Source organism: Heteronotia binoei, chromosome 9 (assembly GCF_032191835.1).
Source record: "Heteronotia binoei isolate CCM8104 ecotype False Entrance Well chromosome 9, APGP_CSIRO_Hbin_v1, whole genome shotgun sequence".
Taxonomy (NCBI): Eukaryota; Metazoa; Chordata; class Lepidosauria; order Squamata; family Gekkonidae; genus Heteronotia; species Heteronotia binoei.
Window position 1 is genome coordinate 76,902,851 of NC_083231.1, and position 26,675 is coordinate 76,929,525.

General features: G+C 39.9%; 1 protein-coding gene across 1 annotated transcript in view; it reads right to left on the bottom strand.

Annotated features, from left to right (window-relative positions):
- Positions 1 to 26,675, bottom strand: part of FAT4 (FAT atypical cadherin 4) — a 186,808-nt gene that overhangs the window by 61,377 nt on the left and 98,756 nt on the right. The window contains exons 2-6 of the mRNA XM_060247379.1: positions 24,360 to 24,491; positions 20,314 to 20,575; positions 15,951 to 16,301; positions 9,658 to 10,580; positions 8,485 to 8,659 (exon numbers count right to left, since the gene is read on the bottom strand). Coding sequence (XP_060103362.1) covers positions 8,485 to 8,659; positions 9,658 to 10,580; positions 15,951 to 16,301; positions 20,314 to 20,575; positions 24,360 to 24,491 — 1,843 coding nt within the window. The remainder of the gene's footprint in view (positions 1 to 8,484; positions 8,660 to 9,657; positions 10,581 to 15,950; positions 16,302 to 20,313; positions 20,576 to 24,359; positions 24,492 to 26,675) is intronic.

The window sequence follows — 26,675 nt, forward strand, 5'->3', positions numbered from 1 at the left end:
TTTTGAGAATAATCCCAAAACATGGGCAGGTTTGCATGGGAAAAGGCATTCCTTCAGATTTCCTGGTCCCTGACATTTTTTCAGAGCAGAAATGCACAAGACTCAAAGATATCACTTGTTAGTTACATACAGCCAGACTCTAGATCAGAAGAGAGATCCTAGGTAGTGATAAATACAAAACACAATCAGTAATGATGTTCTTCCAGCTGAACAAAATCTCAAGAAATATGATGAGATTCTCAGTAATGTATGAAATAAGGGCCTAAGCAAATGGGATATGGACTTGAAGTTTATACCTTCTCTCTCCATGAATCTTATTGAGACTTCTTCTGCCAAAAAAACAAAACAAAAACAAACCTCTGTTTGGGGTATGCTGGACACCACAGTGCCTCTTTAGCAAAGGACTGAGTAATGTGTCTAACTGTTGGCATTGTAACTCATGTGGAACAACCCTAAAACATATACTTTGGTGTTGTCCTTGGTTTTTCTGAGAAGCTATTACTCATATCAATTTTGCGTTAAAATAATGGATTTTGGAGGATGCTTACATACTTTTAAACTATTTGCCTGTCTTTTGGAGGTTAACTGATGGTCAGTGAAAATAGATGCTCTAGATGCTTACTATTTTCTAAAAGAGTCATATTACAACACTGTGGAAAGATAAAAGTCCACCTCTGGTAAATGAGTGGATTGAGGCTATTATAATTCTATCAATTATTGAATGCATGGCAAATAGATGACAACTGCATATAGATTTATTTTTAAATATTTGAAAACGGTTTATAGAAACTGTGGATCTATCCACCACTGCTGGTTTGGGGGTTTTTTGTCTTTAAGTATATCCCCTCCCCCCCGGAAAATATCTTATTTAGTTATTGGATTTTAAGGGGTTTTTTTTCATTGTCCTTTTTTTTTTATAAGGGCATAAAATAAATTTAATGAGCAAGAGCATTTCAGGAGGGAAGAACTGGATGAGTATGTGAGTGATTGCTATATAACGACTTGGTATTTCTAAGGCCTTTCCACAGTATAATGCATCTGGTCTTATTAATCAGCAATATTTAACTGCAATGGAAGAACTCTGCATGTGCTTTCTACTTGATTGCTGACAGACATCATATGTTACAGTTAAAGCAAGAAATAAGAACCTTCCACGCACACACACACACACACACACACACACAAATAAGTACCCACAGACAATACAAAAGTCATGGATGTTATTTAATAATGATGCTCTTAGACTAGGGGAAGAATAGGAACAGTATTGTAGTGCAGGATTAACTGTTCTGTAAATGATATGCAAACTTTTGAGTTTACACAGAACTCTTTAAAAGGCAATAAGTAGCTTGAAGTCCGCAGCTTGGAATGCAAAGGGGGAAAACATCGAATAGCTTTTTGAAATATATAATTTGCCAAACCACTTACAGCAACATAGCTAAAGTATGACAAAAGAAGTATAACAAACCAAGATTCTGAAAACTGCATGCTTTTGGTTTATTTAAGCCTATAAAGCCATGCCAGTAAAGCAGACTGGCTACAGATGTAACTCTTCTCCAGAGAATTAAATATCTAAGTAAATCATTTTGAAAGCAAAACTGCAGGTAGAAATATCAAACAATAAGTACAAAGACAAGATACAAATTCCACTTTGAAAATATTCAACTAATCTGTTTTAGAGTTTTATTAAAATAATTTAGAAGCACAGTATTTTGGCTGTAGTAATGCTTCAGGTAACAGGTCATTCTGCTCCACAAATGGAAGGCGGGGTGGAGTGAGGGAGAAAACATAATCTACTCAGTCAGTAGGCCAAAGCAGCTAGTAAGGATCCAGATGTGATACTCTACAGTCAGGCAATTAATAAAACAAAGGACAGAAGCCAACATTTTTGCAGGAAAATGTTCAAAAGACAAAGAAGATAAAAGCTGCCGTTTGAGCAGACGGCAAATTGCCATTTGCTCATCTTTGAGGTTCAACATATGGATTTTTAAAAAAGAAAATCACTGCTTTGTTTTTCCCTAAGAAAAAAAAGAGGCATGCTAGCCAAATAATAATTTATGCTTTAGGAGACTCATAACATCATTTTCAAATGATTAAATGTCATTTTTCTGGACAGAGTACAAGTATGGGGCTTGGTTTACTATCACATGATTTTGAAGTTCATAATTTTGACTGTCATCATTTTCTTCATTTATTAACCACATCTCTTCTTTGTGGTCTGTAGTAAAAGAAGGATCCTCTAATTCAGGAACAACAACAACAAAAAAAATTGTTGTTCTTAATCACATTAACTTGGACTCCGAACTATCAGAAAGGGGCCTCTGGTTTTAATCACCACTTGCAGCACTGGGGGGAGGGAGGGTCAAACCATGTCAATGTGCAATCACATCAACCTGTTATGAAACTTCTGTCCTTAACAGATTCAGTTCTGATTTAGTTTTCCTGACAGTACTACGAAGCACACAAAATTTAGAATGATGTATGAAAGACAGATATGAGCTGAATCTTGCGTATTTTGGAGCTGACTCATAACAGCACAGCATTGATGTGGCTAAAAGTCACAGCTTGACTTTTTCTGACAGATGCAGAAGCTGAAGCCCTTATGGGAATTGCACATTAAGATAAAGAGCTTTTTTTTTTTTTAAGGAAGTCAATATGTGAAAAGAGGATGGTGAACAGAACATGCAGAACCTACAGAACATGCAGAGAGGATGTTTTGTCCATTTACAGACCTTACTATATCTGCCCATTCTGGATGGTTTTTTTGTACACCTGGCTCCCCCAATTTAAAATATTGTCATTTTATGACTCAGAAGAGGCCACTGCCAGAAGGAAACAGTACAGAAAATCTGCTCTATAGCTGAGATTGTATGGGGGAGCGATAGATAATGGAGTTTTCTTCAAGAGCCACTGCCCACACCCTCACATCCTGTGGAATCTATCATCACTAGGTGCTCATAATCAGAATTTATTTTATTCTTTATTTTCTTAATACCCTAACCTACTCTCCAAAGAGGGCACAAAGTAGTTTACCGTATTTTCCTCTCCTCTATTTTATCCTCACAACAACCCTGTGAGGCAGGTTAGGCTGAGAGTATGTGACTGGCCCAAGGCCACCGAGTAAACTTCCATGGCACAGTAGATATTTGGGCCTGGATCTCCTAGGTCCCAACATGACACTCTAATCAATACACAACATGGGTTTCTTCGTTTGGAAAGCTCATGAAAAGGAGACTTCAGTCAAGGTCAACAGTAACGATCTAGACAGTGAAGATCATATATACACGGCCATTATTTTCACCAGGCTTATTTTGCCTCTTTTTGCCACAAAACCACATTTTATTGAAATCCTGATAAAGTATTAAAAACTTTTAAATGGATCTATAAGAGATATTCAGCTCCAGTTTCTATACCAATCATGAGCTACATAATATATCACGGCAGCAGCACATGGCACAAAATATCCAAACAATTAAAATGTTACCCTTTACATGGAGTTCTATTTTTCATTAAAAAAATTCCTATCAAGTTAAAAATGTAGATTATATATAAGAAAAGGCAATGTGTAAAATGACAACTGCTTTGTCAACAATCAACAAAAGCCATTCTTTCTTCCACCCGCCTACTAGAAATAAAAGCCAAACCAAAGTCCCCAAATTAATATCTGTTGTTTTATTTATGATTAGAGAGCATATGGATGAATAATTTTTTTGACAGGCAGCATTTCTCAAGATTTTGACCAGGGCCGAACCTAGACTATTTAACACCCTAGGCAAGGCTAACTACTTGTCATCTCCCCCTGCCCCCCAATAACCACTTTTCAAAAACAGATGAATTGTGGGGAAAATGAAAAGCACAATTCGGCCCCACTCTGGCCGCGCCGCAAAGCGGCTGCGCGCCGCGGGGCCGTCTTTTGCAGCCCCGGCAGGATGAAAGGGCTGCCTTCCTGGGCATCCGGGGATTCTGTACGGGCTGGGGCTGAGGCTATAAGAAGCCTCGGCCCCACCCCTCTCCACACAGTCTCGTGGAGTCGTTGGCCCGTCCACTCGCCCTGCAGTAGTACAGGATTATACCGGTCACCTTATTAGGGGCCAGGTAGGAATTTTTTCACTATCATCTGAATTGGCCGTTGGTGGTGTGTTTTTCGCCTACCTTGTACTGCTAGCAGTGGTGTGGCTGTTAGGTAGGTAGCTAATTTGGTCACTTGGCGGAATTTGCAAGGGGTTCAGACCTTGCTGGTGAGCACCCAGGCCTAGGCACCTGTGTTGTGCATGCGATCCGTAGGAAAGGCAGATGGGCTTCACGGCTCAATGGATATATGGAGCGGGTTTCATGCCTCCCTTTAGTCGCCCCCTTCTGGTGATCGGGGCGGGGATAAGGGGAGGGCATGTTTGGTCTGCCGGCCCGGTTCTAGCCACATTTGTATGGCTGGGACCGGGGGTAGGGTGCCTCGCCCTTGTAGGACTTGGCGGGGTCAGGTGTGACCGCAGGGCTCGTCCTATTTCAGTTTACCTTGCCAGGTTCTGTTAAAGGTTAATAAAGTGGCCCGTTTTCCCAATTACCTTGTCTGCCTTTTTATTCTGTATGGGGGTGCAAAACTTGAAATTGTTCCCTGACCTGGATAGCCCAGGAAAGCCTGATCTTGTCAGGCCTCGGAAGCTGAGCAGGGCCAACTCTGGTAAGTATTTGGATGGGAAACCTCCTTGAAATAGCAAAGTTGGGAAGGCAGGCTCTATTCAGCCACCTCTCTGAATATCCTCCAGTCCCCCAGTAAAGGTCAGTCACCAGAGGTTTATGAACATACAAAACATACAAACATAAAATATACACATAATTGCAACCCTAACCTTGTAAGAATCTCAGAATGAACATCAGGCAAGAATAAATGTAGCCTTCCTGTTTTTTTTTTCCCCTTGAAAGTGAAATATTCTCTAGCTCCCACACTAGACACCACTTGCAAGGGTGAGACAATAAAAACCATCTAGGGTACACACACCATCTCTGATCTCAACATATGTCAAATCACAAAGCCACTGCTTGACTTAAAATCTGGATAGCTGAGGATGAGAAAGCGGTTTTTTAACTACTGAATTCTTAGACCCCAGTAACTCTGTGTCTTTGGAGTGCTACTAGATTTGAATCTAGCTCTTCTACTGCAAACCAACACACACAAACCCTCTTAAAGTATCAGTAAAGTCACTTTTGTTGGTCCTAAGGTGCCACTGAACTCAAACTTGGTTCATTTGATTCATGCTGATATTGTAAATTAAAACTTAGTCTTTATGCAGCTCATAAAATCAATTTGTTGTTCTTAAAGGTGCCACTGGACTCAAACTATGTTCTTTTGCTAATACTGATATTGTAAATTAAAACTTAGCTTTTATACAGCTCATTTAAGTCCTTCAAAACCAGGTGCCATCAGAGTTCCACCAGTGGTACCAGAAGCCCCACCCTGCCTGCCCTTCCCTGGTTTTCCCCTGGTTTAAACATCAGGGAAGAGTATGAGCTTTTGTGACTCTTGTAAGCTTATGCCCTAGAAATCTTGTCCAGATGTTGAAGGACTTGAATCCTACTGCAGATGAGAATGGCTACTCTCTGGAAATATTTTTTTTTAAAGTTAATCAAGCAATGTACACTGTGGAACAAAAATAATACTGACTAACCTCAAAGGGCTGCTGTAGGCATCTGATATATAGCCTGGAGGTTTGGTTCCCTTGCCTGTACAAAGGCAGAAAGACAGGCTCCTGATTTTGGAGCCTTGCTTAAGGGTTGCCAACTCCAAGTTGAGAATTTCTGGAGATCTGGGGTTGGTGCCTGGGGAGGGGAGGGATCTCAGTGGGGATGCAATACCATAGAATCTATCTTGCCCTCCAAAGCCACCATGTTCTTCAGGGAAAATGATCTCTGTAAGTCTAGATATCAATTGTAATTCAGGGAGAACTCCAGATCCCTCCTGGAGGCTGTCAACCCTAGCTATAGCTCCTGTTAACTGTTTGAGCTAGGCTTATCAACTGTGGCTTAGGAAATTCCAAGAGATTTGTGAGTAGAGTTTGGGAAGGAGGAGGAATCTCTGTGGGGAAGTAATGCCCTGGAATCTACTTTTTGTGCTGCCATTTCTTCAAATGTGTAAGCTGCAGTTTAGGTGGAACTCCCGACATCGCCACTTCTTATTTGCCTGATCTTGATGGGATGTGCTTTGTTTGTTTGTTGTTTGTAAGTCCCAGTGACATCAATATCCAAAAGCAGAGTCTCTCCCCAATTTGGGCTCCCTCAAGGTTGTTAATTGTCACTGTCCTAGTGGCTTGGAACTCCCAGCCTTTGCGGTGTTTAGGGGAGTGGGTGTATTGAAGGGTGGAGCAGGAGGGGTGGGAGGAAATGGGGCTAATCAAACATTTTTTGTGGCCAAATTTCCCTCGGGGTCTTTCCAAACATTTGTTTGGATAATTTACCTCCAGAATAGGGGGGGGGGGAATACTTCACTGACTCACTTACTCACTCCTCTCCCCCAGCCTACCCCCTTCACCCAAGACTGTTACAAAGCTTCTCAGAAGGAGACAGATGGAGAAGAACCTCCCCTTCCTGCCTGGTCACCCACTGGGGAGGGAGTGTGCTTTGTACTGCAACTGGGTGCTTATGGCACACTGGCAAGCTGCGGCTATGGGCTGCCACTGGATGCCTCCACCTCCTTCTCCTACAAGGATATTCTTGCTGGCTCTGGACTGCATCCATGCCACAGAGGCAGGCATCCCAGAGTCTGTCTGCCCAGATGCCCTTGCCTGGTTGCAGCCAGCTCACTTGCTAGGAACCAGCAGCCCTTTCTTCCATCAAGGCTGCTGCCGCCGCCAATGGCACCAATGCTGTGTGCTCACTCAGGCACGAGCTGGGTGGAGTCCCACACACCAAAACCAGGCACAGGACAGGCAAGTGGTGGCACAGGTGAAGCTCCTGTGCTGGGCATGAAGGAAAGCATGGGGAGATTACTCACCAAATGAGTGCAAAATGGCATCGAAGGGCAGCTTGGACCTATTATCCTGCTCCAGGGTCAGGTCAGGACTAAGAAAATTACTGTGCAGGCACACCTCAGGGAAGCCTGTATCTGTGCATGTGCATGTGGGTCATGTTGGGGGCTTCCAATTAAGCACCCCAGGAAGACCAGCACCCTAGGTAATGGCCTAGTGGATGGTCCAACCCTGATTTTGACATGCACAACTCTGTAATGGAGAAGCTCCACACTGCCCTAGTTGAAAACTGAAAAGAATATACACTGAAAACAGAGGAGGTGCCTAGTAGACATTAAATAAATATTTTTAAACAAGGCAGACATCCTGTGCACTGCAAAAAATGATCAAGATCTTAGGAAACAGTCCATGATTGCTTACTTAAAGATAATATCTGTGTTTCCAACTTGAACTTCAGCTGGAGACTACTACCTTTACTTTTTACCTTTATGGCCAAACTACTGCAGATAATGATAATTGATTAGTTTAGATAGAGGTTGCAGGTCTGTTGCCACTACAACACAGATCTGTTGCCACTAGATATGGAAAATGGGTTTACTATCTATGCTAGAAAGCTTAACAGTGGCTATATTTTTCCACCCCCAAAACAGACTGTTTATATTCTTTATATGTTCTACAAGATGAATAGTTATATGTCTGGGCAGATGTATATGGTTATAATGAACTACCATAAGGGTCCAACTCCAGTTTCTCTACTACCATTGATTATTCTTCTCTTTTCCTTTCATCTCAGTGTCAGTGGACATATGCTTTAATTGTTACTCCCTACAGCACACAACAGAAATCTGTAACTTTCATAACTCAGACTCTGATGCTGTTGCCTGTCTCCATAAAACTATTCTCTAACAACACTATTAAAAGAATTTCTCCTAAAAAGGTTGAGGAATTAAAAGGTTTATGGTTGACAATGCAACACACAACACTTTTAAAATGACTGCAGACTACCTAGGAAGATTGAGGTTGCTATGAAAAGGAAGGCAATGGTAAACCACCTCTGCTCATCACTTTGGATGGTGTTTCCACGAGTCAATTAGGACTCGATAGCATATTCTCCTTCTTCAATAATGACTGCAATAATCTAAAATTCATTTCTTTCTGTCTTGTTTCAACTTGTACTATTTCTACTTTTAGGAAAAGGATGGGGAGGAGACAGTGGGAAGATCAGCATCTGAATTGGCAGAAATACTACCAAGCACTTATGACAGGGATAACAAGTCAACAGGACTACATGTTTGCAAAATGAAGGCCTATATAAGGCACTGCTTAAAGGAAAACTTTTTAATCCAGCAATGGAAACCTAGATATTTTGATGTTTGACATTGGCTTCAGTGGAAGCAGGTGGACATACATGATTCACCTTCTGAACACAAATGAACCTATGCTGTGTATTTTTACAAAGAACTATATGTCCCCAAGAAACAGAACTAAGGCTCATCAACCCAGATAAAGCAGTGATTTTGTTCACCTGAATCGGCTGCTGTGATCAGCATGACATATTGTTCTTTTTTTTCTCGGTCCAGGCTCTTAACAAGGCAGAGCTCCCCAGTGGCTGATAGCATAAAGGCACTATCTTCATTTCCATCAACAAGGAAATAGGTCAATTTGCTATTCAGACCTTGGTCATCATCTCTTGCTACAACCTAAAGAAGGAATGAAATATAACATAGCAATAAGTTATATGCCTTTCTGTCTAATGTCCACACAATTGTTTAAGGAGGCAGATGCAGCCTGACAGGAAAAGAAAAAACAAAACAAAACTACCTGCCTCCCCTCCCCCCCCCCCCCCCGTAAAAGACCCAAATGACATAAGAATGCAATACACAACTAACTGCCTCTTTAAAAATACCAATTAGATTTGTTTTCAGTAAGCTGCTGATGCAAATGAAATACTGAATGAAGTTTCCCTAATCTGGCAAACAGACATGCATCCATATGAAACAATTCAATGACACTTCATTAACTTAGCAATAACTGTCTGCAAAAAGAAGATGAAAAAATAAAGGGAGAAAATGAGAGGAGTTATAAAAATCAAGATTTAAAAGTCTGTTTAGTTTATACACAATGAACTGGCAAGAGCCAAAGGTATTAGAGTTACACATTTCAAGCCACTAATGATGGTGTAAAGTTCTGGCAACCCCACAACATTTTCAAGACGTAGTTTGCCATTGCATGACTCCACACTATGACGCTGGTTTTCTTAATTAATTAATTCAGTAGGCTTATATTCCGCCCTTTCCCATAAACAGGCTCAGGGCAGATCACAACAGAGTAATAACAATAAAAATCTACAATTCAGAGTTAAAACAGTACGTTAAAATTAAATAAAGTAAGAACAATGAAACAATAAATAAAGTGCATCACAGGCGGGCATGTCATACAAGATAAACAATTATGGGTCCAAAATAAAATGATGGTAGTAGTAAGCAGGATAGCACCATAGTAAAACATGAAGGTCTCCCATTCAAACACTAGCCAAGGTTGACCCTGCTTAGCTTCTGAGATCTGACAAGATTGGGCTAGCCTAAGCTATCCAGGTCAGGATCATGTCATCCATACATGTCATTTAATTATACAGAAGTTTCAGAGTGTTTTGTTAAAGTTAATAGAACTTTGTATTTATTACTTTAAATGCACTAACCTGAAGAATGACCTTCGGCAACATTTCCAGATTTTCTGGGACATTTACAGAATAGGGAGAAAGCTCAAATGTAGGGACATAATCGTTAACATCCATCAGAATAATACTGACTGCAGCAGTATCAATCCGTGGGCTACTTCCACGATCAGCTGACTGAACTGTTAATGAATAGGAAGCCTTTTTTTCACGATCCAAAGCTTTAGCTACTGTTATTACCCCAGTGACAGAGTCAATCCGGAACTCATTATTATTATTTCCACTGATGATAGCATAACGAACTTGTCCATTGGAACCCTCATCCCCATCTTCTGCAAATACCTGTACCACATCTGTCCCTGTTAGAGTGTTTTCCACAATCTCAATTTTGTATAATTTTTTAGCAAAAATGGGGTTATTATCATTGATATCAAGGACTATCACAATTACATCAGTAGATGAAGAAAGAGATGGGTGTCCCTTGTCTGTAGCAAGTACGGTCAAGGTGTAATTAGAAACAGTTTCTCTGTCAAGTTCTCCAGTGAGCCTTACTTCACCATCAATAGTACCAATGCTGAATTTGTTTTCCAAATGATTTAGCAGATTATATTCAACGTAGCTATTTGGACCACTGTCTGGATCCGTTGCTTGGGCTTTGAATACTATGGTGTCAATAGGTGTATTCTCCGGGATATAGGTTAGCTTAGGAGAAATAAAGCTTGGAGGGTTATCATTCACATCAAGCAGAATAATAGATACTTGAGCTGTGCTTGTGTATCTGGAAGCTGGAAGAGCAGCCATATCATGAACTTGAACAACAAGGCTGTAGAAAGATTGACTTTCACGATCCAGTGGCTTTTTGATACTTAACATTCCACTGTTGTCTATATTAAATTGGCCCAGGCTATCTCCAGAAGTAATACTGTAAGACAACTGTGAATTGGAACCTGGAAAAAATGCCAAAAAAAGAGAGATTAATCAGTCTGATCCTAATTAAGATAAGGCCAAGTTATCTAAATAACGGAGAAAAACATGTTAAGAAGAATTCTCAGTGTCTCCAGGTTTCACAAAGTTGCAAAATATTTTACAAAACAAAAATATCAAACATATTTTACTGAAGTTTCAGGTCATAGTAGGAAGACTGAAGGATAAACTAGGAAAACAGATGACTTCATGACATACTTTACAATGGAGATTCATTCTATTTTATTCATGGGATTTTGCTCTATCAGTGTTTCACTGAATTTTATGCAGCTTTGAGGATCAAAACTTAAGGAATAAGGAAGGAACCTTATTGTTCTGATGTCAAAATATAACTTGGGGAAGGGAAACTCCAAAAATACAGAATTCAAACAAAATGCACATTGGAATCCTCATAAACAGGGCTCAGTTTAATGAGTAGTCAGGCAATGACGGTGGAAAACCATGATTTGAACATGAAATTCACCATAATGAGATTTTATAATTGCTGCAGACTACAGTTAGAAAACAAACAACAAATCATGTACATCCTGGATTTAATGTTGCAGTAAAACCCTAAACAAACTTGTATCAAGAAAAATATATACAGAGCATTTAAAACTCAGAGATTCATTATGTTTGTATTAGCCATTATAAAGGCAAACCAGTATCTACTCTTTCTCGTATCAACAGATTAATGGTTGAGATCTTAGAGCACTAAATAAATAATGTGGAAATTTTATCTACCTAATTGCACAAAGGTTGAGGTTTGCTTTTACTGGATTTCTATTTTCTATCATGCCCTTCCTAAACTTTCTCTTTTTCATTTTGTGTAATTTGATGCTGGCTATCGATACAATTAAACATTTTGTTCTTTGTGCCAGTGTAAGTAACATCCTCTAATATGAAATGCATTGATGGCTGCTATTTATTCTTCTAAGATAAGAGGCTATATAATGTTAGTATTTACATGATCAAAGATGAAAAATGATTCTACATGTATTTCTGCCACACATATCCATTAGTGGATGGTTTCTATTCTGTAATGTACTTACTTCACATTTAATGTGATTAAAATTTGCCAGGATATGTTATGGAAGTGACAAAATTTGAAGCCTTCATCTGGCCTAAGGAATCTTTGCTAAATATATGGCTCTTCCAGTAGCTGAACAGAAACATAAGTGAAAGCTCCCAAGACTAGAAGAAGGCTTCAGACTTCAAACTCAGTGGAATACTTATCAACTAATAATTTATTTGTTTGTGGGGATGTTGTCATTAATTTGAAAGGATTAATTATGACTCTACGTTATACTTTTGTTGTGTCAATGAAAGCTCTGCTTGGCTGAGCTGGTGAAAGCAGACATACTACTGAATTTCACAAGCTCGATGATTAAACTGAAATTCCTTTTGTTTCAATTTTGCATCTCCTTTATTTTGGTCAATGTTTTGTTTTCTTAAACTGTTATTTTTCCCTGTCAATTGTACACATTTTCCCATATTATTTGTACATTAATAAATCAATACTATGAACATATAATTAAATACTTTATAAATTGCATCAAAGAAACAAGGAAATAATCAACACCTTTGATGGAAATGGGGAGACAGAAGCCACGCATAAAGACAACATATGGAAACAAACAAAAAAAATGTAGAGAAGCAACCATCCCTTGTTGAAAGCAAGAGAACCCAAGGAAACAAAAGGCAATGGAGAAAGACAGCTGAAAAAAGAAAGACTAGATGAAAATACAGGTCTGGGTCAAACTGCATTTTTGTCAGGAAGAAAGAAAAAGGAAAGAGACAAAGTGACATAGGTCGCCAAGATCCTGGAGGAGGTGTTCCATTTATGGTGGCACCTACTGTCACCTGCCAACCCTAAGGGCAATGGTGACAGCCCTGAATGTCATATAGTGAACTAACCTAGGAATTTTTTGGGGCAGTATGGTTCAAAACAAATGTTATTCTTGTATCTTTCCATGCTATAGTAGTTTATTTTATTCCCCATGCCATTCCAAGAATGCTAGTCTTGCATTTAGTTTAAGTGTACAGACATTTCATAATTAATGTCCTATAATATACTTAAAATGGGCCATAAATTAGAATCTTCATAAATCAGATCCATTAATCAGTTCTTCATAAAACAGCCAATCATACCTAATTTGACACTCTGACTCTGTGGGTCAAACAAAAGCATTTCAACTCTCCAAAGACCACTTAGTCAGAAAAATCAGACAAAAATAATAGGAAACAGGTTAAGTGTCAGTTGAAAAAGTTCATAACAGGTCAATTTATAGCAGGTCATTATTAACAGGTCATGTTAATAATCCATTCTTTGTCTACTGCTGCTGCTTTTGAATAGAATTTTCATTTCTATGTCCCACAGAAAATATAGATAAGGTGGAAGAGAAAGTGGATGCAATGAATATTGAGTATTTAAGATTTATAACAGACACCAGAGGATTTTATAAAAGATGCTAGAGGCATTCATCTCTGAGGACAATAGAATATATGGTATGTAGGCTTTGAGGATGAATGACAGGGCATATAGCAGTAAGGAACTGAGCCATTTTATGCTTGAGGCTGGCATCTTGTGCACACTGACCTGGCAGCAAGTTCTATTCATGTACAGAAATGTGGAAATGGGTTTAAATAGGACTTCAACAAGAATGCTCCAAACTATATCCAGTGACATTATGTGCATTAACGCTATTAATATTAAAGTGTAATATTAATTACACTCTTACACTTACACCAGTATTGCTCAGATCATGTTCTCCTGACCAGTTGTTTTAACTGAAAATACTATATTTTCATACATTGCTCTATTTTCTCATGCGTGCTATTAGCATCATGTATTTACTTTACCGGGGACAGGTAAAAAAGGTTTAAACCCTACACGTGAGTAGCTTGCTTTCTGTTCTATGAGGGAAAAAAGGATCAGTGTGGGGGTAGGAGCCAATTATATTCCAATGTAATTGTTACTGCAGAGATTTAATCTCCCCTTATTAATTAAAACATAGATCCTGCCTTTCCTCATAGTTCAAGGTGGCTTACAATAATAAAAAACATCTTCAGTTAAAACCGAAAATGAAATAGCAAACCTCAGATCTCTCCCCCTTTAAAAGATGGCTGATATGTAAAATCCCTTGAAAGCCCTGGCAAATCTTAGAGCACCTTCTGAAGATTTCCAAGAAGGAGCCCCCCCCCAACCTCTTCAAGGAGCCTATTCTACAGAGGCAAAGCTGTGATGAAAAAGGCTCTGGGCAGTGCCAGATGGGCCACCCTAAGTGGTGGGATAGCAGATAGACAGCTGCCTGATAAACACTAACACAGAAACCCAGTGCTGGAAGGGTCATCTAGTCCAACCCTTGCACAATTCAGGAAATTTACATCCCCCCCCCCCACTCACCCAGTGACCCCTGCTCTATGCCCAGACATACAGAATGAGACAGACCTTCCACTATGGATGATAATGAGAAATTCCTGCATGCACAGGTCTCTTTAAAACAACCCCTCAATTTAAAGTGAGGAAAAATGAGCTGAATTGGTAACATAACACTTAGCTGCATGAATACCAAAAACCTGTTTCCCTTTTGTTGTAAAATCAAGTTTCATAGCTATTATTTTTCCTGCAACCATTTCCCTGTATTAAGGCAACTGTTCTTAGTCAGTGCTGTTACTTGAAATTTGCATTAAAAAAAAAATCTATGGAGAATTTGAGCTTTTTAATGTCACCATGCTTTTAAACTTTAAAGCAGACACAAACTCTATTGGATATGATTTGTTTGTTTGTTCAGGGGTTGAAAGCTATAATTAATTCTCTCTGATGTCCAAACATAATGTCAGTTATATATAAAGAATCCCACACTGACGTTAATACTATTGTTTTCAGCAAGCATATTAAACGGGAAAGCAACAACAGAAATTTCATGTCTGAGCTCTCATTCTATCTTCATCATTGTTAATACCAGAATAACAGGAAATTAGCATGAATTCAAGCAATCTGTTACTTCTAGATTCAGTCCTGGAACTTGCACAACAGTATACTGCCCCAAGGACATGCTTAAAAATGCAGTTAGATTATTTTTCTTGTTCTTGATTAGTATGTGGGGAAGCAAACATACTACAAGGCAGACAAAATAAGTTACATTAAATTCTAGTGAAATAAATGTGGAAAATTAGTCTGTCTCAATTTCAATAAGATGGATAAAAGCGCCCCTTCAGCGACAGATTTCCTTCATCACAGGAGAGCTTCTTCTGGAGGAAAAAAATGTCTGACTTTGCAGAATGGAATCTTTGGATCCAGCACAAAGGGCAGCACCCATAGCTAAGTCACAGAGCTTCTGCTTTGCATGCAAAAGACCCAAGGTTCATTCCTCAGTACTTGGAATTAACACAGTAGGACATTTAAAACTGGACTTATGCTGTAATTGTCTCCTGATTGAAGACATGGATTATATGATTTAGATTTTGAAAGATACCTTGCATTATATCAATATATTTCAGGTCTAACGTATTATCAGATATGCTGACTACTGAAACTTGACTTGTTCTAATAAGACATTGTATTACTAAAATACTATATATATGGTACCAACAGATGTGAACAAAAGTGTAAGTTTCACAGATCTAGTTCCATTTAAATATATTTTACACATATACAAGACACACAGAAATAAACTGCATTGAGTCACTTGCAGTGCAATCTGAAATACTGTACTTAAAGAACAAATCTTTAGATTAAGATTGTGCACTTCTAAAATTTAATGAGTACATTGTTGGATGTGAGGGTGATCTGGTTATGTGCAACATCTGTCACCCCATTGATCGCCAGGGTTGATTTGGCTGATCTGGCTGGCTAGGCAGGTGTCCCCTGCCTCCTCACCACTCCATGTGCATCCCTCCCAAAGCTATGTTCTCGGTGGAAGAGGACGACCATCCCAGATAGAAGGAGTGTACCATTCTTAGGTCAAGGTTATACGATAACTGCACTTTTCTGCTAGAACCTTCACTTGTTTTTACTGTTTTTTATTTGATTTTTATCTTGTTTGAAATTACAACTGTTGTGAACTGCTTTAAGCATGGTTATCAGGAAGGTGATCAAAATTTAATGAAATAAATGAATCAATTTCAATCGGCATAGAATAATTCTGCATAAAAATTCCTGAATACTTCTTGCAACTATATTCTGGATTATTAAGGCTGATATTTATTATGAGATGTATATATTCCATGCACATTTGACAATAATTACTTCTGCATTCCCCATTATGGGAAATTATAATCATTCCATGATAACAATGGTATAAACACAAAAATATAGTCCACCATTCACATGTTAAAAAATAAATGCATACCATCATCAGTATCAGTAACGTTGAAAATAAGGATAGTAGAGCCTGGAGGCAGGTTCTCCATCAGAGATGTGCTGTATGAAGGCATGTTGAATACTGGTGGATTATCATTTACATCTAGTATGTTGAAATAAACCCTGTCAGTTGTGAATTGTCCACCTCCATCTTCTGCACGAACTGTAAGTATGTAATATTGCTGCACTTCATAGTCCAACATGCAAGTCAGGTTAAAAACTCCAGTGATTGGATTCAGGAAAAAAGTTCCATCTCCATCATCTTCACTCACAGTGTATGTGATTTCTCCATTCACACCTGAATCTTCATCAGTAGCTAAAATGGCTGCTACTAAAGAACCTAGAGTATAATTAAGAAAACTGTTCAGAAAGAAAGATAAATTTTCCCATGGATCAGTTCCAGGATCAAAATTAGTTATTTCCTTTATCGTACAACAAAAATAACTATTGTACAACACCTACTTGTATAGAAACTAATTATATTTCAGCCTTGCATTTCAAAGAAATATAAATCAGTAATTCAAACTCCATTAATTTGAAAAGAAGGTATAGCATAATCTGTTCCATAATAGAAATGAGACTTCAATTTCCATGGATAATTTGTCCTCCAGACCCTTCCTTAACCATATTCAACCATGTGTCCTGTTATTTATTTATGACCAGACTTAATAAAATCCATTCAAATAAATTTGAGTATTGATTTTGTTTACCACAAAAATACATTAGATCCTTACAGCTCCCCAGCTATATATAGTTGTTAAAAACAATTTAAAAACTCTGAAAACTGTATTTTAATAATTAGTTATGCTAGTATGTCAAAACACCTCCCCACCACCTAATTTAGCACTTATAGCGGAGATCCTCAACCTTTTCAAGCCTGTTGGCACCTTCAGAATTATGACATAGTGTGGTGGGTATAACCACAAAATGGCTGCACAAAAAGGTTGTCAGAGGAAGCAGAGCCAGCCATACAATGGCTGCTGCAGCATACCTTCAATCACATATTCTTGAGCTGTGGTAGTAGCTGCTGCTGAAGCAATATTTCTAAAAATCTGCACAGCCAATCATATCTCCAATAGCCAATTAAAAGTATTTTTCTGAAAGCTGATCTGAGTGACCATTTTCTTGTGCATAATATTTTCTTTGTCCCACCCACTCTCACCCACCTCCAACCCAAACCACTTCCTCTCCTCCCCGCTGAAGACCACTGGTGGTTGTTGTTGTTGTTTTTTTTTAATAAAGGTGGTAAAATATTGAAAAAGTTTTGTAGCAATAATCTTATCAGGTTCTATGAATTCTCATCTTCCATTTAAAAAGCAAATCTTCACACACACGCTTCCCTTGCAGAGAGATAATGGGGGGATATCTTCATAAAGGCTAGAAACTTTTTTAAAAAATGGAAGCTGGGGATCCACTAAAACTATTGTTACAAAATTCTAGCAATATATTGATATTTTAGTGCCATTTTTAAATGGTGTGTGTGTGTGTGATATCCCAGTCAGGGCCGGAACTCTCAAAAGCGAAATGAAGGTGAAACAGATGGATGCCTCTCGTGAACTTTTAAACATTTTTTGATAGTTTTGTTTCCACAAAGGGGTTCCAGATCTCCATTCCACTGTGTTCCCAGAATAAAAGCCCTGCCACCAATGACACAAGTACCCTCTCTTGAAAATCCTCATTGCTGAACATGCGTGGAAGAAAATAAACTGATTCCACAACTATTAAAATGCAGAGGAAGGGCTGACGCACAGAAGAATCATGTCCAAACTGATTTCAAGGTTTGTGGATTAACTACCAAGAAAATCAGGAGTTCAGCAGACAGAAAAACCCTTAGACAGAAATTCAGACGGCATGTTCAAGCTAAGATCATTGCGCTTTTCAGAATCTAAGAAAATATTCCTAAATAGGACTACTCAAAATTTTATTCAAGTCTATTTCATGGAGCTTATTCCCTGGAAAGTGTCCTTAGGTTGACATTGTTCATGTATACAAGCTAAAGGGTCTGACTTGGTATGGAGACCACAAGCCCATCCAAATGATCATTTTATCACATGTTCAACCACATGGTAGCAGTTGATTTATAATAAAAATTTTCTTACCATTTTATTTATTTATTTAGTATATTTCTATTCTGCCCATTCCCCATAGTGCTCAGGGTGGAGTACAACATATAATAAAACAAAATACAATAAAACATTTTATAAATGAACAACTCAACAGCACTCAGAAAATTTTCCATATCATCACAATATTGCCCAGCCTGGCCATCTCACATCATAACGAGATATTATCCCATAGAGATGACAGATATAATTCCATTTTATAGCACAGATGACAGTGCCAACAGGGGAGGCCAACCAAATCAAGCGGAACAGCTCTGTTTTACAGGCCCTACAGAAGGCTAATAGACCAGGTAGGACCTAGATCTCTGTAGGAAGCTGATTCCACCAAGTCAGGGCCAGGACTGAAAAAGCTCTGGCCCCAGCTGAGGCAAGGCAGGTGTCTCTTGGGCCAGGGATAGCCAGCAAATGTTGGGAGGCCGAACATAACGACCTCCTGGGCATATATGGGAGAAGATGGTCCTGTGGGTATGTTGGTCCCAGGTCGTGTAAGGCTTTGAACATTAAAACTAAAACCTTGAAGCGGACCCGGTAGTCAATACTCAATTTTGTAAGATGATAGCTTACTCTGCAAGGACAGAGCTCATTTTAGGATTGCTTGGTCATTTACATTGGCTTAAAGTAGAATACCACTAAGCAGTTGAACACATTCGATCTGTTACCATTTAAAATAAAGTGGTGCAAGCCTTTTAAAAACTAAAACTCTTCTAGCATATTATTCATATCTAGAAATATAGAAAAGAGGAAAGCCCATGGAGGGAAAGCAAATATAAATTGAACCCCAAATTTCTGCTCTGCTTCAATTTAACTGAAATTTCATTGAAAATGCTTTGAAACGCTTGATTCCAAACAGCCCCCTACCCTCATTGTTGAATAGACCCTAAACACCATAATTCTAAATGTATATATATCTTTAAAAGTTGAGGACATGACCTCCCTTTATAACCCCTACAGACAACTATAAAAGACTTGAAAGGCAGGGAGAATTCTTAGAAACTTATTATCTATCACTTTACTTGCTGATTTCAAATTGCTTTTTATACTGGAAACAAAGGATTATGTAACTCATACATTCCCAGCTGTTTCCACTCACTTTGTTTTCATGCCAATCAAAGAAACAAGAACAATACAGGGGCTTTGATACTTCCCTCTTTACCACTTGCACAAAAGCTTGGAAAAGAGAGCTCTGGACTAGCTAACCAAGATGTCCAATTTAATCAATAGTAATTCACTGGGCTGGTTCCAGGTTGGAGAGGGAGCTGGCAAAACATTGTCCAGCAAGCCCCTTCCTAAGGACAGTCCTGATACAGATACAGAGGGTGCACAAGCAAATGCTGACTGGCTGCTGCTCACAGTCGGAATTGCTGTTCCCTAATCTGCTTGTGTAAATGAACAGTTCAAAGAAGGATCAGCCACTGCTTGTTTACCTACCTCTCTCTGGTTGCTAGCACCTCCTGCTGCTTTCAGTAGGCATCAATGTTCAGGCAGGTAGGTGGATAGAGGCATGAAGCATTCTTTACTGCCCACCCTCTCACAGGAAATGCAGTTTCTGCAAGCTAAGAAGCAGGAAGAAGGGCAGGTCTGCTGTCACCACCCACAGAAAAGGCAGCCTGTTATTGATATGGTACATCATGGTAGGTTACATAGCAGTGGGCATCCCAACATATTGGAGTCCTGCCTAACAATGCCTATCCTTGATGCCAATACTGGCAATTTTCTGAAAACTACTGCCACTACCACACCTTACTTCCACTAGTAACAGTTTAATACACAAATAAGGGTATTGACTAATTCAGATTGTAATCCTTAAACAGACCAATTTGGAAGCAGGGGTGGAATTTCAGCAGGAGGTCCTTTGCACATCAGGCCACACCCCCATGATGTAGCCAATTCTCCAAGAGCTTACAAGGCTCTTGGATGATTGGCTACATCAGGGTGTGTGGCCTAATATGCAAAGGAGCTCTTGCTAGAATTCCACCCCTGTTTGGAAGTAAGTGGCACTGACATTAATGGGGCTAGCTTCTGAATAAATATGGTTAAGATCAGGCTGTTAAACCAACTGAAAGAACATAATCTGAATAATTATTTACTTAACCAGGATGAAATCCAAATTTTTAAGTGTGTTCAGATTTTAAAAATGCATTGAAGACACCATAAATTGTTGCAGTGGTTAATCACCTATTAAATCAAGTGCTGGAAATAAAACAAAGAACCACACTGATTCCTGTTTACCTGGAGTAGTATCCTCCGGTACGTCAAAAGAATACCAAGGTTTGGAGAATGTAGGTATATGATCATTAACATCACTAATGGTAATATTTATTCTCATATCTGAAGACTGCAAGCCATCATCAGCACGAACCAGTAGAGAATATTTGGAACGGCGTTCTCGATCCAAACGTTTGGTGGCTATCAACTCTCCCGATTCAGGATCAATATGGAAGCTGTCATCTGCCCCACTGATGATAGTATAAGTGACCAGTGCGTTTGCACCCTGAACAGTGACAAATAAAGGCCAAAATGATCTGTGTCTCATGGATATCAACATGAAGTCATTCTGCTTCTTTACATTTCTAAAACAATTCATAAATTAAAAACAAACAAAAAAGTAAACATATGTAAATAATGAATTATTTACAAATTGACCATAGTGAGTCAGAATGTTATATTAGGACCAGGGATTCAAATCTCAACTGCCATGAAACTCACCAAAACCCTCATCCTCCTTCACTGTAACTTATACCACAGTGTTGTTAAGATTTGATGGTGTGGAGCTGGAAACAATGTAGTCTTTTCTGGACAAACTTAATGAGGGCAGAATAAAAATCTGGCAAATAAATAAAAATATGATCTAGTTCTGGTCTGTTCTGAAAGGAATTTTGGAATGCTGGTAACAGAATTATTATATTGGGTATTTTAATTCCACCTGTCTTCCAAGGAACCTGGGGTAGATACATTGTCACGTGACATAACTATGTAGTCTACATGATTCTTGACTGATTAGGGTTGCTACAGGAAGAAATACTTTTTAAAAAAATGGCAACCAATCTGCATATCTGGGAAAGAGTTCTTATTTCATTTACATTTTAAGAATGGGGCATGTGATACCATTTAGCTCCTACAAAGGTATCTTTCAGATCCCCAGTTTTGTTGAATAAATATTTGGCACAACACAAATGTTCATGTAGTGTGTAGAACTTGCTTGTAGACATGTGATCAAGTGGATGCTTTAAGAACTTTCACGTAAGTGGAGAGTGTGCATTCTTTACCATGTGATTCAGATGTGAATTATTGTCCTAATATGACTACTATAAAATCAAGTACACTGAATTTTTGTCTGGCTATATCATAAACTCATCATATAGGAGATAAGTGAAAAAGGTAAATCAAAGTATTTTAAAAGTCGTTAAACCATTTGTGGCATAGCTGGAAATCCCATTTTAGCACATTAGCTCTTGAGTTCACACTATGCTATGAGTCACTGTAGCAATGATCATATTCATTCCATTATGCCAATGACATATCTTTAAACTTCTGTGCTGTCTGCCAAATGTCAGTCATGTTGGTTCCAAAAGTGGTTGTTAGCCAAGTGTTGTGTCATCATATTTTGCCACCTGAAAATGTTCATTTTTACACATAAAGAGAATAGATTTTTTAAAAGTCTGAACTCACATACAGTTTGCATCCTCTTTTTTGAAAACATATACCACTACCAATACAGCTAGTTGTTAGTTTCATATTCCACTGATTTTAGCCTTATTATGAACACGTAATAGAATTACTACATTTAAACAGCACAACCAACCTTTACACAAAAGCAGCTTGTGTGCCATGTTTGTGCATGCCTTTCCTCCTCTCCTCATGCACAGTGCTTACTTGTTTGGGAAGCATTCAAACAAACACCACTTTCCTGTGATGTAAACACCTGGGCAAACTAAACTAGAGTTTGTTTTGTGATCATATAATAGACTATTATTTCAAGACAGACCTGAGGTTTGTCCAGCTGCCTACCTTCAAAGCCTCTGGAGGCTTCCCAAACTTAGAAACTTTCTTTCATTTTGTTAGTATTTGTGTATGAGTGTGTATGTGCGTGTGCCATGGCTAGGCGTCCCAACCCTCCCGCTCTAGCGGGGGACGCCAGGATTTCCACCATCTTCCCCCGCCCCCCCAAAAAACGGAAGCGGGGGAGGGAGGGAAACGGCGGGTACCCCATCCCTGAGCGGGCGACGACGCCGCGCCGCTGCTGCCCGCCGTCCCCCCTTCCTACCTACCTACCTACCGCTGACATTCACGTCTTGAAGCTTTCAAACATGTGATATTTATTCTATGTGGCTCCTATATTAAGCCAGTGTGCCCACCACTGCACCAGGCAAAGGGAGAGCCGCCGGGCTCTAGGGCCTGCCATGCGACGGCTTCCTCCCTTCCCACCCCCTGGCTGGGCGGAGCGGCGGCTGCGCGGCGGCCCCAGTCTGGAAGAGCTGGCTTGCCGGCGCCGAGCCCTGGTTGCTTCTCCGGCCGCGGAGGCCTTGGCCGGAATCTGCCCTGCAGTGCAACCGGGCTGGGAGCCTCCAGGTCTGTCGCCTTCCCGGCCTTTCTGGGCTCCTCGGGGCTGCTGCTCTGATCCCTCTAACGCCGCCTCCGTCGGTCCCCGTCGCTCTCCTTCCTGCCTTCTGGCTCTGCAGCCACACCGCTTGCAAGTTGCATCTCTCTCCCGAAACCATTCGCCTCCCCCGGCTGCTTTTGCTCGCCCCGCCGGCAGGCAGGAAACAAAGCAGACAAATGTGAGGCTGGTGGAACCTTCCAAGACTGCAGATCTTATTCCTGCATCTGTTGTAGGGTTGCCAATCTCCAGGTGGGGGCACGGGATCCCCCTGTTTGGAGTCCACCCCGCTTCAGGGTCATCAGAAAGCGGGGGGGGGGGGAGGGAAATGACTGCTGGGCACTCCATTATTCCGTAGGGAGAGCGATTCCCATAGTGAATTGAACTGTGGGTATCTGGGGCTGTGGGTGGGGGCTGTTTGTTTGAGGTAGAGTCACCAAATTTTCAGCGTAGCAACCAGTGCCTCTCTTCAAAACACCCTCCAAGTTTCAAAAAGATTGGACCAGGGGGTCCAGTTCTAAGAGCCCTCCAAAAAGGTGCCCCTTTCCTTCATTATTTCCAATGGAGGGAAGGCTTTTAAAAGGTGTGCGGTCCCTTTAAATGTCCTCCTGTGATGGCCAGAACTCCCTTTGGAGTTCAATCATGCTTGTCACAGACTTCATCTTGGCTCCACCCCTAATGTCTCCTGGCTCCACCCCCAAAGTCTCCTGGCTCCACCCCCAAAGTCCCCAGATATTTACTGAATTGGACTTGGCAACCCTAGCCATGGCTGACATTCAAAGATGTTGCTTGCTTGCTGCCTTTGCATCCCGGCCTTGGTATTCTGCGGAGGTCTCCCACACAAGTACTTTCCTGGGTCGGCTGTGCTTGGCTTCTGAGGGCTTGCCTGGGCTATCCAGGTCAGAGTTCAAACTAAGAAACTTTCAGTCATGTTCCATACATGAACAAAGGAAAGAACAAAAACATAATGCCTCACTAGATTAATACAATCTAAAAATAGACCTATGGTCATGAATAGCCTGAAGGAAATAGAAAATTGCAAGGACTGGGCAGTATAGGTTTAAAAATCTTTCAAACCCAAAAGGGTTCATTGGCATCCACTAAAATGCATGGAGCCCAGAAAGAGGGAAGTGTGAAGGGGCAGGAACCTCTAAACCTCAGTTCAGCGAGAATAACATGCTAGGATTTTATTAAAACATCAAGAGTAGTCCTAACAATACTTTTGTTCCTCACTTGGATAAATTTCTAATACATTTTGGTTCATCCAACCATTTCTCAAGGATAATTAAAAGCTACAGGACATAGTAAAATCATATAAATAAGCATGTTAATTGAAAGTTTTGCAAGTCAGAGATTTATGGTTACCCTCTGAAGCACACCCTCCTCTTGAGTCTGCAAGGGTTCTTTGCAGAGGGTCATCAGGTCAGAGTCTACATAAAAATTATAACTGCTGTGGCTAAGGGAATTCAGTGAAGGATGACTGCTCCAGAATTCTCCCTTTTCTCATTCTATTACTTAGGAGCTTCTTTCACCAAATTTTCTGCAAAATTTCATAGCTTAGTGTATAAAAAGAACCACTTCCTTGAGCAAAATTCCTCTTTTCTTCAGTGAGAGTAGAAATTTAGGCACAGCAATATTGTTACAACATTTGTGTAATGCGCTTTCAAATAAGCAATACCTCGTCAGCATCCATGGCTGTCAGCTGCATTATTTTAGATCCATCTCCAACATTTTCTTCTACAGTCAAATCAAGCATATCTGTTGGAAACACTGGCGGGTTGTCATTCACATCTTGAAGAGTTATTTCCACCTATGGGCAAAAGGGAGACAATGCCATGACACACTGTTTAAACAAGAGTGCTATAAATCAGGGGTGGCCAACGGTAGCTCTCCAGATTTTTTTTGCCTACAACTCCCATCAGCCTCAGCCAGCATGGCCAATGGCTGGGGCTGATGGGAGTTGTAGGCAAAAAAAATCTGGAAAGCTACCGTTGGGCACCCATGCTATAAATGACCAAACTTTACATTAAGACAGGTAAACAGTGCATAAACTAATATTCAAGAACTTTCCAAAACAAGAACGACAAGCATGAGCAAAATTCCTGGGGCTGTTAATAAATCCTCGTTGTTAAAAAATCCTCCAAGAAAAGTCTCTAACCTAAACAATTTGACTTGTTGATAGTAACAGATTTTAAATGGACCTCAACTAGTTTACACTGGATATGGTCCATTGATTGACTGTCATTGTAATCCCTCAAAGTTGGCCCCTGGAGGGTAGCTGCCAAGACCTGGGCTACACGCTCATTCAACCATTAAATGCAGCCTGACATAAAGATGAGGTGGTGTAAAATTCTTCTTGAAATGTTTACATATTGGCATGTAAAAAATGATTTTTAGCACAAAAATTGGTTCAATTGCCATTTTGGAGGAAAGATTTTGTGATTTTTTAAAAATCAATATTATATCATTGTAATGTCCTTTTCTACCTGGCCTACTCACATCTAAATGCAAACATATTTTATTTTTCTTAAGTTGTTTGTATACGTAACAAACATTATTAGTTCAATTTGAAATATCTGCCAGAGCTGTTTATTCAAGTTTCTGTGTAAGCAAGATTGTTTAGATCTCACAAGAATAGGTTAGCTAAGGTTTCAATTGTTAGGTGGACACATACTAATAATTGCCTAATTAAAAAAGAAAGAAAGACAACAGCTGGTTTATATCAGCACTGAAAGCAAGGGATTCCCACAGGGCATAGACTAACAAGTTGTCACCAAAACATGAAGACCACCAAGGAGATAATGGTACAGTCTCCTTTCAACAAACACAGAACAGACAGACTGTTTAGTAAGACTTAAAAAGAGAGAAAGAAATAGAGTTTAAAAATCAAGGAAGATAAGAAGGCTGATGAGCAGAAGCTCAGTGGTACTCCAGCATTTCCCCCATCAGCCTTTTCCAGCTGATTTTTTTTCTAAAGCAGCATTAAAAAAAAGCAGTACCAATATTAAAAATTATATATTCCAAAAAATGTATGTATGTTATCTCTTCTGAGATAAGAACAATGCAGGCTAGGGTTCCTAACCTCTGAGTGGAACCTGGAGACTGGCTGGAATAAAAGCTAATACCCAGAGGAGGGAGCTCGATTCCCCCCTGGAGAAAATTACTGCTTTGGAGGGTAGACTTTATGGGCACCCCATCTTGCTGAGGTCCCTCCCTTCCAAAACCCCACCTTCCCAAAGTATCACCCCTAAAACCAAAACATGAGCTTGCAATCCTAATGCAGATCCATATTGGTTTCCATTTATCAGTAAAGCAAAAATCTGTGTACAGTCTTCTACTTTCAAAGGAAAATCATATCTTAATATAGATGCACTATATGAGTTTAATAAACATAAGGTTAACAGCAAAATACACAGAACTTCTAGATATTGTCTGATTTCCTATTTCTTATCCTTTCTCTTATAAAGCATTACCAAACCTAAAAACAGTTATATCGGTAGTTTAACAACATTTATAACATATCATTAGCAAATATTGCATTCGACCAGTGGAAGAGGTGCTCACAGATTCATATATCTTAACTACTTGTATCTTCTCTGTCAAAATCCCTCACCGTTCCATTCACTATTCTGCCTCTGAAGCCTTTTTAAAAGCACTATTGGTGTAAGTGGCCGTGGCTGAGTGGCTCAGACGGAGTGGACTGAGACTGAATCCTGCGAAGACAGAGGTCCTCTGTTTGGGCCGTCGTGGACCGGGGGGGGGGGAAATCCCCCTGCCGACTTTTGACGGTGCGCCGCTGACGGCGGCGGACAGGGTCAAGAGCCTGGGGGTGCTGTTGGAGCCGTCCCTAAAGATGGAGGCTCAGATAGCAACCACTGCCAAGTCCGCGTTCTTTCATCTTAGACGGGCAAGGCAGTTGGCCCCCTTCCTGGACCGCGACGACCTAGCAACAGTGATCCATGCTACGGTCACCTCGAGATTGGATTACTGCAAT